At 43.5% G+C, this 10,592-nt stretch overlaps 1 protein-coding gene across 3 annotated transcripts; it reads left to right on the forward strand.

Annotated features, from left to right (window-relative positions):
* Positions 1-590: 590 nt before the first annotated feature.
* On the forward strand, positions 591-9,906 carry LOC106605773 (hepatic leukemia factor). Of its 3 annotated transcripts, none has more exons than XM_014201703.2 (5): positions 591-1,262; positions 1,575-1,798; positions 4,153-4,623; positions 6,801-7,081; positions 7,199-9,906. In XM_014201703.2, exons 2-5 carry the CDS (start codon positions 1,606-1,608, stop codon positions 7,412-7,414), a joined length of 1,161 nt encoding a protein of 386 aa, XP_014057178.1. In that variant the 5' UTR covers positions 591-1,262; positions 1,575-1,605; the 3' UTR covers positions 7,415-9,906. The 3 variants fall into 3 exon arrangements, with proteins under 3 accessions (XP_014057178.1, XP_014057177.1, XP_014057179.1); XM_014201702.2 differs by having other exon boundaries at positions 606-1,262; positions 1,531-1,798; XM_014201704.2 differs by having other exon boundaries at positions 626-1,262; positions 1,531-1,798; positions 6,801-7,066.
* The last annotated feature ends 686 nt before the right edge of the window (positions 9,907-10,592 follow it).

Here is a 10,592-nt window from a genome sequence, read left to right on the forward strand (position 1 = left end):
CTGCAGACACCTCGCGCTGTTCTTCTTTGAATCGGTCTCACGCGGCCGTAGCATGGGGGGAATCCGTAGGGCGGGGCGGGTGGCCTAGTTCTTTCCAATAAGCGCTCACTAGGGGAGGAGACATTATTTTCTCCAACCAATCGAAGCTAGAGCAACATGCATAAGGGTTGCACCTCCTCGTGACTGGGCCATGTGCGCTATAACAGCTATTCTGCTTTTAGGAAGCAACGTGCTGCTGTGTTCCTTTCGCCTGAAAACCCGGCAGCCACTCACGTTTTCTCTGGATTACAGCGGACTGGGAAAACTGTAGTCTACACTCAGTTGCTTTCTCATAGAATGGTGCTATGCCCATTGCCATTATAATGAAATAATCATATTGGCACTCTATTTGGGCAATAATTTGTATGCCTAGATGAACGTTCTATAAGAGGATATGTCTCAAGGTCCCCTCAGTTGCTAGAGTCATTTAAAGACGTTAATTCAAAGTCATGATGATAACGGTGGCGGGTGATTGCTAACTGTCCATTTGTTTCCGTCCGTCTGTCCATGAGCATACAAACAACAAGTGCTTGGCGTGCCCCCTCGAGGTGTGGCACGAGGGGGGTTGTGTGTTTGTGTCATGCATATTGAACAAATAAGCCAATCATGCCTTCTCTCGCGCCTTGCCCTATGAGTTGTGACGTCACGTGAACTGCCCGTGTTCGTTCCAGCTGAGAGGACAGCCGTCGCGCAGCCCAAATCCAAGCCCGTGCTTCAGAACATTGGCTACACAAAGTACGCGGGGGAAAAGAGGACCCCCCCCCTCCCGAAAGAACGATAGAGCGACAGGAAAGCTTAAAGAAAAAAGTAATACAGCTTGTCACCGGACAAATAGTGCGCGTCCTCAGAGCCTTCTCAGCTTTTCGCTCTTCATTATTTGTTCATTTGGCATTGTGGAGCAGGACATTCTTTTTCCTTGCTTCGAGTTTCATTTTGATCATATTTGAATCGTCATTTTTTTGGGGTGTTGATCAACTCAGGATATTTCTCGACAACAACTTATTGTTTTCCAGCTCGGATTTTATTTTGTCCACCTTTGAATTGACCATGGGCACCAGCCATTAGTTTGACGGTTACAACTGGTCTCTATTGGAGAATAACATCTTGATCTGCACCGGGGATCTACAATAATATAGTGTTGCACCATATCTACTGGAATACTGTCTATTATAATGATACAACAGTGGATATAAGAACACTTCATAGCCTAAATAGAGGGAAAGGTAAGAACATGTTTATTGACATTCTAAGCAAATCAAAGGGACATGTTTTGCAACTATTGCTTGTTATTATTAGGCTACACAGGTATACTGAGCCTGGGAATCATGCTTAAATGTTCTCATATCTTGTCGAGATATGCACTCACATATGCGTTTTATATTATTTCAACAAGTTTGTAATGTCATTTCAAATAGACTATTCATTGCACCTGGTTTGTACCCAATTCTAACTATAATAAATGTTCATTCAATATTCTTGTTAATTGAATAGCGGTGATCAATCTGCCAGTCATTTCGACTCCGTCTGCGCCCCAGGATCCTAATCAACAACCAGGTCCGGCCAACTATGTCCAGGCAGCTCACCCAGCTCCTGACCCCGGACCTCCCAGCCGGCGCTAGCCCGCAGTTCGGGAATTGCAACCAGTCTGGTGGCTCCATCAGCGGTGGACACCTCAACTCTATGGCTAGTTTGAAATCCCTCCTGCAGCATCCGATGAAGGGAGACCGTGCAATTCTCAAAGACTGCTGCGACGTTAAAGGTGAGAAGAGAACTTTGATTTCATTCGATTGTTACATTGTTATCGTGCTGTTACCACTGAAGGCTCTACAGTGCAACAATGTTGCTGATGGAGTTTGCAGCACTTACCTAACAGACACTGCATGCCTATGTTGTTTTTCTGTTATTTAGCATATTTTGTAACTGACATTCATTGAAATCGTATCTACCAGTCTCCATTGTCTACCTGACTCAATTGAGTACAGTACAGTGAAGACAGCTGTGCTCACCAGCATAACTTAATATCTGGTCCTGCCATTGTCACACGCACATGGCATGACACATGCACCACTGTCTGACTTGTTGTTTGGAAACAAAACAGAGATGGTATACTGGTGTGGTTCTTCAGTACAGAACTCAGCTCTGAATAATGATTCATGATTGACATTCTGCAACCAACACACACCATAGGATATACATGGTGGTGGAAGTTGTCCTTTAGAACTAATTCATGGTCAGTTTGTATTTTTACCACTGATAATATAGCTCAAGACCACAATAGGAAACTTTGTCTCAGAACAGAACTTACACTCTTAGGAAAAAAGGTGTTATCTAGAACCTAAAGGGGTACTTCGGCTGTCCCCATAGGAGAACCCTTTTAATAACTATTTTTGGTTCCAGGTAGAACCCTTTTGGGTTCAATGTAGAGGGTTCTGCATGGAACCCAAAAGGGTTCTACCTGCAACCAACATGGGTTCTACCTGGAACCAAAACAGGTTCTCCTATTGGGACAGTCAAATAACCCTTTTGGAACCCTTGTTTCTAAGACTGTAGGATCAAATGCTCTTTGGAAAATGTTAATCGAATCCAACCACTCCTATAGTATAGAGCAGTAAACCAGAAAGGAAATTATGGGATAGTAATCATGTTCAAATCATCTATAAATGACTTTGTTGAGCTTCACAATCAACTTGAGATACTCAAAAAGAAAGGAGGACCAAGGCACTCTTCAAATAAAGAATTAAAATTCCTTTATTAGTATGGCATGTTCAATAGAAACAAGGTTTTTTTTTTAAAAACGACACGTTTCGGCTGCAAGGCCATGCAGCCGAAATGTTTCTATTGAACATGCCATACTAATAAAGGAATTTTAATTCTTTATATGAAGAGTCCCTTGGTCCTCCTTTCTTTTTGATGACCAATTCACCCCTTTTACCAAAGAGCACCTTCTGTCTACCAAAATGTACTATTGTGTACCTCAGTAGCGCTTCCCTTCCCCCTCTTTCTACAACTTGAGATACTTTTGGATGATTTGGACATGCTAATATCGGTCCCATGACTTGAATAGGATTTGTGCCACAAATGCTAAAACGTTAGCATGTGGAAACAGTGCCAGGGAAACTAAACCAAAGCATGAACTACTGTCATACATTATCCATAGACAGCTTACAGGGTAAGGAAACCAATATGCCATTATCCCTGTAACACGTTATTACATGATCATTAGGCATAACAAACACTTTTATCCAAACACAAAGGTCACTCACTGTCCAATTATGACCCCCAAATGTCCAATAGAATTATGGTGCCATCCCATGTTGCACTCTGCTGTGAGCTGAGCATGATGTTCTCATATGGATTATAATCTCCACCCCTCCAATCCCCTGGCATAGTTTTAGATTAGCATGCAGATTAAGATGACATCTTTTGGTATAATATCTGACATGCTAAACAGTACCAGCGAGGCCTGTGGTATGGATGCCTATATTCACAAATTCATTTGTCTCGCCAAACATAGACATGCATACATGTAGTAAAAATGGTATTGCTTTTCATCCAGCATTCTGATTTTGATTCTTGTGCAGTTTCTTGTATGACCATCTGTTACGGTCTGACTGAAGCATTCAGTGGTGTTTGTGCACATAGCAGTGCAGCTGATGCATCCAACTGTCACACCATTCCACAGATATCATCTATCTCTCAATATCTGTAGAGTTGACGCATCTATTGGATAATTGTGCCTCTGGACCTCAACAGCTATGAGGCTTGGGCCGTAGCACCCTCTTGTCTCACTGAATTAAATTAAATAGGTTTACAAGAACGCCTACAGCTTTGGACATAAGATAATTATATCCTGTCATATGACCCTAAGAAATCCCCCCCCAAAGTAAAAAGCAAAGAGTGTAGATGGAAGAAACCTTGTGAGGAACCAGACTTGAGGGAGTGTATCTAGTGAGATACCATAACACTTTTTATTTGTATATAATCCCAAACCCACCTCTGACAGCACCAATGGTCAAACATTTGATGTGACAACAACAACTCTTGAGAGTTCCAACCCCTGTCCATCCTTTACTAACCAATAACCTCCATTTTGTCTCTCTCCCACCATCACAGACAAAGACAGAACCATCACAGACATGGATGAGGACTCCTTGGGTGGCGGGAACGGTGGCTGCAACATGCGTACCGGCAGCAGCGGGGTGAGCAGCAGTAACAGTAACGGCTGTGGCAGCGGGGGAGGAGGTGGAGGATCAGGTGGAGGATTTAACCAGTCTGCGTTCCTGGGACCCCTCTTGTGGGAGAGGACCCTGCCAGTGGAAGGAGGCCTCTTCCAGCTGCAGTACATGGACCTGGAGGAATTCCTCACAGAGAACGGCATGGGCGGTGTCCACGGCCAAAACAGTTCCAGTACAGCCCAGATCCCATCCCAGAGTTCCCAGTCGGCGGTGCCCAATCAGAGTTCCCAGTGCCCCCCCTCATCGCCCCCACCCTGCTCTTCAGCCTCCTCCTCGTCATCCTCATCTTCCCCGTCGCTCATCGGCCTGGAGGTGGCCCAGTCCAACATGCAGGGAGGACTTGACTATGGTGAGTTACACGAACCGGGTGTTGGAGGAGGGGAGGGCAACATGCAGGGATTTCTATGATGATTTTATCCCATGGATACAATACGGAACAGTGTACATCTGTTTAATGTACACATCTTCAATAGGAACATGGGGAGAGGGGGGGAGATTGAGACGGTTTATGGTGATTCTATGGAAAGGGATTGTAAGGGTGGTGGGTGGTTGGTGAATGTATCGCAGTGTATCGTTGTTTACATGGCATCGACAGTGTATTCAGTGGTCCAGTTTGGCCAAATGAAGCAAGGATTATGGTGCCATGTTGTTTTGGCCTTGTGAAGTGGCAACTAGATGAAGGACTAAAATGGAGGATCAGTGACATGGCAGATACCATGGTGACCCTGTATCAATACAGGACGGCTATGTCCTTAAAGAGAAGGCTGTAGTAGAGTCTGCACAGTCTTCATGTGATTCAGCTGTTTAAGTTGTCCTCAGTACTCATATTGACCTCTCCTATGGTGACCAAGCATCATTTTCTGTGAAGCCAAATGGAATCCCTTAACGCTGAGTTAACTTGACAGAGAGGGAACAACAAGGAGGGGTTGAGAAAGCAACGACAGGAATTTCCTGTAGGCTACAAACTACCCTTCACACTGAGCTATGTTTAACATTTAGGCTGCCTGAGAGAAAGAGACAGAGGAGACATTTAACTATGGATCTCACAGCGCTGACAAAGGGGTTTGGTTTGGTCGGTTTTATGTTCAATTCAGGTCCAACCAGCCATTTACTGAGCACTAAGGTCTTACTGTACATAGGGAGATCGAGACAGAGATAAGGAGGGGAGGGCGAGGAAGTAGGTGTGTGTGTAGTGAGTGTTTGTAATCGCGTGTCTTTAAATCTCTCCTCACCTCACACGCTACAGCAATGTGCACGTGCAGTGTCCCTTCACGTGCCGAGGCTGTGAGCACTGGAGCAAGAGAACGAGAGGCAGGGCCAAGCGGAGGACTGGGAGGAGCGGAGAGGCACGCGAGGGTGGGAGGGAGAGTGAGGGAGAGCGAGGGAGGGAGGGGGGAGGAAGAGGTTCCCATTGCCTGCTGATACTGAAGTTCCAATGGAATGTTTGAATGCAGAAGAGAGAGATTTACAGAGATAGTAATGATTAAGATGTGGTGCTGTACAGTAGATAGGGACTGTCAGTAGACATTGTATTTAACCCTTCATAAACAGGTTGTTTTTTAGCTGCATTTCTGTTGTATTCCAATGTCACAATAATAAACTTTAGACAGTTTAGACATGATTTAAATACGACACATTCACATTTACAAGACAAATCGGATATTTATGTAAAAGAAACATTGACGAAGCCAAAATTGATATTGCGGGTTGGATGATGTGTTTGCTACATAGTCGTTACAGTGTAACACAAATTATGAGGCAAGACAGGAGAACATATTTGTAATGATCTGATTTGAGTTTTCATTCAGACTCCAGACCATTGATTTAACTCGAGGTGGATGTAGTGTAGGCTGTGTTCTGATTGTGTTCTCATAGAGGAGGAATAGGAAGAGGAAAAGGCTGTTTGGAGTCTTAATGATAGGAATGTCAAGGTGTTATGTGCATTAGGCCCTAAAGGGGGTGAGTGAGCTTTATAGAACATAGGGAACTGATTTCAAGGGGTGGGGTGACGGTTGTATAAGTTTTAGAAACATTTCAAGAAAACTGTCAAAACCAGCCTTATAGGAGTCCGGGCATGTTGATGATAATATTAAACCAGGATTGAAATATATACTCTGACTAAAAGGGTGATATTGAATGTTTATACACCAGATAAGTTGAGAAAAGTGCTCTTGCATATGTAAAGTTCCCATTTCAGTTAAATTTCTCCATGATAAATGATTCATATTGAAGTGAAACGCACGCTCACGATCGTTGGAAAGAAAGAAAGAAAAACGTTCCTGTTTATTAGTTTCTCAGAGCAGGAAGTAGCTCCCTTCCACCACCTGGTGGACATGGTCTGTAACTGCAGCCTAACAGCTCTACAGCTCTTTTACTTGACTTATTTTGACTTGTAGATAAATGCTGTGTGTTATTGCTTTCTGATGGACCTGAGAGGTCAGTGAGTCATAATGTATCTACATGGAATCTCCTGGTTCATATAAAGGTTTAATAAGAAAAAATAACAACCGATTCTCTCTCTTTCAGGAGGCAGTCAATCGAGCATGAACGACGACTGTGGCTCGCCTGGTTCCTCTGTCTCCTCTTCGTCCTGCACTCCTCTCATGACGCCCACATCCAACGGTCCAGACGTGATGGGTGGCTTTGAACCCGACGCGGCCGACGTGGCTCTGTCCAGCGTGCCCGGCCAGGACGCCTTCGACCCCCGCAGACACCGCTTCAGCGAGGACGAACTCAAACCACAGCCCATGATCAAGAAGGCCCGCAAGATGCTGGTGCCAGCAGACCTCAAGGTTGGTAGTCAGAGAGTAGGTAGAAGTATTAAGAGTTGGTAGAAGTTGTCCCTAACCTCTGGTCCAGGGTCAGATCATTCTCTACAAGGTAATGTCAGTAGCTCTATATCTAACGGTGTCTTCCTCTTTCAGGATGATAAGTACTGGTCCCGGCGGTGTAAGAACAACGAGGCAGCCAAGCGTTCTCGTGACGCGCGGCGCTTGAAGGAAAACCAGATCTCGGTCCGCGCCGCCTTTCTGGAGAGAGAGAACCAGGCACTCAGACAGGAAGTGGCTGACATGAGGAAGGAGCTCGGTCGCTGCCGCAACATTCTCAACAAATATGAGAATCGCCATGGAGACCAGTGAAGAAGAGAAGGAGAAAGAGAAGGAACTGATGGGTGGAATGGGGTGACATGATGATGATGACGATGATAACGATGATGATGATGATGATGAATGTATGAGACGATGAGAAGGGGGATATAAAGAAGCTCAGGTGTCACATTTTGATGATGTCAGAGTGGGCAGGGTTAAAGGTTAGGGACAGAGAGATTACATAATCCGGAGGACTGTTGCCCTTTTAGATGAAAGAAGAGAAGACGTGACTTTGAGGATTTTGATATCGGAGAATTGTATATTTTTATATTAAGACTAGAGGGGGAGCAAATTTTGGAAATAATTTTTGTATATTTTCTATATGAATGGGAAAGATGTAAGATATAGAGAGATGGAGGGCTATGACAAAATATCTTTTTACAGTAGATTGATAAAGGAGATGCTATTTTAGAGGTGTTAGACAGGGATTTTTAGACAGGATTCAGAGTCCATTTTAAACTGTAAAATAGTGAGCAAAATGATTTTAAAATTGTACAGTTCAACATTTCTTTGTGGATTTTACAGCACTCAATTTGTTTTCTTTGTTGTGTTTCTAACTGATGGGGTTTGGGCTGAAATGGTAGGAAAGTGAAAGAGAGAGAGAGCGAGAGAGAAATGGGAGAAACACTATTAACCCAGCACAATCTTCAGCACTTGTCCTGTGTTTGTAAATAACAAGTCCTTGATATTGTTACAACTTCTGCAACCTTTACTGACAGTTTGGTCTGTTTAGTAGTTGTCTAGATGTCTGGGCTTTGGTGTAACAGCTCTTACATTTGATTATAGCTGCACTATCTCCTCTGTCATATAGAGAATATTATGTGACCCCAAGTCTAGCAGGGCATTCAATCACACTACAGCTAATGGATGGGGCGACTGTTAGTTTTTATAATGTATACTATGAACTCATATTGCTGAGCCCTTGGCCATCTCTCGCTCTCTTTCTGTCACTTTTTGTCCTTTTAGATTGCTGTCAGTTCTAACTGATGTAGAATATCTTGCCCAAGCTGGGTTGGTAGGATTTTTTAGTTGTTCTGGTTACAGTGGACCGTTTTGATCTTCTCTCTGCATTGTGATGTTTTCTTCCTTCCTATGTTTTTTTTATCGAATTGATCCAATTCCAACACGGTTAATGTCGCTTACAACCAATCACGAAAAGGCTACTTTTACCTTTAACCAATCCTAACAACCGGTCTCTGTGGTTGTAGATTGTATACATAATACCACAATGTCTTCACACCCTCCTAAATAGTCCACCAACTACCCAGGAAAAAGCACACTTGTGTTACTGTACTATATTAATGATTTTAGTTAGCATTCTTATTATTGGTAGAAGATAAATATTGTCTATATTGAATATACCAGTTTGTGTATTTTACATAGGTATATGCTAAGTGTGAATGTTGCAGAGATGAGATGCGTGTATGACTGCGTATATGCAAATGTATTCCAGGAGATGGGGTTTGTGGTTGGGTGTCATATCAAATGTGACCCTATTCTCCCATATACCTAGGGAATAGGTTATCATTCGAGATGATGCTATTATTACTCTCCCCATCGATCGGAATGGTGTTAAATTCTCAGATTTCTGGGACTAATAAAAAAGCCAAAATTTTAAATGTTGATTTATTAAGGTTGTTGATATTTTCTGTCAGTTTTCCGGCATTTCTGTGTTGTTGAGCATCGTCTTAGTATCCAGTGTCATGTTTCACTACCGACTCACTAAACCCAGGGGAGAGAAAGGGCCCAGTCATCCCAGTGATAGTGCTTCTTTTCCTCAACGACCATGTTATAAATAACTACCATTACTATTATTATGATTATAAAGATTGTTACCCCCTTTATTGTTGCTGTTATATATAATTGAATGATTTTATTTCTTTGGATGAACATGATTTGTTTCGTATTGAAGCATCTTTGATCTCAAGCTATCCTCACAGAGAGACTATTCAGACATGCATCCTTGTTTTTATGTCACTTCCTGCCCTGCACCATGTAAATCCTGTTTTGGTCCCTCGAGGGCCGCTGGTTTGTTCATGACCCCTACGGACAGTTTCTATCCTGACTTCTCTGAAATACAGTTCCCAGAGGATGGCGGCCATCTTGGTTTCTCTGTTGATCATGGATTCCACAATCTCGCTGGCTCATCTCATACCTGGAGAACGACAGCGGTAGAATCCCATGCACTTCTGACTGTACACGTCTGTTCAGTTCTCTAGTTGTGTATGGACTATGCACGCTAGCCACAGTTTTCCTCTTGGTTTTCTGCAGCCTATTTTCACCTCAGTGATTGTACGTATGCTCTCCCAACTGGATGTTGTTCCTGATCTCCCTGACGTGGATGATGATAGCTCTTATAGTGACTTTTATTGAACTACAACTACCCATCTGCACCAGTGGTGTCCACTGTTCCAGCCCACTCAGTGCTGGCAATGGGGATGTAGTCGAACTTTCCCGAAAACACAAATAAAAGATTGTTCTTACTTACTGCTTCCCTGTTTTCTTTATATTTACTCACGTTTTACATTTACATTTTTGTTATTTAGCAGACGCTCTTATTCAGAGCGACTTACAATTAGTGCATTCATCTTAAGATACACTATATATAAAAAAGTATGTGGACATCCATTCAAATAGGTGGATTGAGTACACAGCCATGCAATCTCCATAGACAAAAATTGGCAGTAGAATGGCCTTACTGAGGAGCTCAGTGGCTTTCAACATGGCACCGTCATAGAATGCCACCTTTCCAACAAGTTAGTTTGTCAAATTTCTGCCCTGCTAGAGCTGCCCCGGTCAACTGTAAGTGCTGTTATTGTGAAGTGGAAACGTCTAGGAGCAACAACAGCTCAGCCACGAAGTGGTAGGCCGCACAAGCTCACAGAATGGGACCGCCGAGTGCTGAAGCATGTAACGCGTAAAAATTGTCTGTCCTCGGTTGCAACACACTACCGAGTTCCAAACTGCCTCTGGAAGCAATTTCAGCACAACAAACTTTGCCGGAGCTTCATGAAATGGGTTTCCATGGCCAAGCAGCCGCACACAAGCCTAAGATAACCATTTGCAATGCCAAGCATCGGCTGGAGTGGTGTAAAGCTCACCGCCATTGGACTCTGGACCAGTGGAAACGCGTTTTCTGGAGTGATGAATCCCGCTTCACCATCTGGCA

This window comes from Salmo salar, chromosome ssa02 (assembly GCF_905237065.1).
Source record: "Salmo salar chromosome ssa02, Ssal_v3.1, whole genome shotgun sequence".
Classification (NCBI taxonomy): domain Eukaryota; kingdom Metazoa; phylum Chordata; class Actinopteri; order Salmoniformes; family Salmonidae; genus Salmo; species Salmo salar.

What these genes read in the sequence shown, in the direction of transcription:
- LOC106605773 (XM_014201703.2), top strand. Translation starts at nt 1,606, where the DNA reads ATGTCCAGGCAGCTCACCCAGCTCCTGACCCCGGACCTCCCAGCCGGC. An exon ending in AGACTGCTGCGACGTTAAAG is followed by an intron (nt 1,799 to 4,152) that starts GTGAGAAGAGAA and finishes CCACCATCACAG; the next exon opens with ACAAAGACAGAACCATCACA. An exon ending in GCAGGGAGGACTTGACTATG is followed by an intron (nt 4,624 to 6,800) that starts GTGAGTTACACG and finishes TCTCTCTTTCAG; the next exon opens with GAGGCAGTCAATCGAGCATG.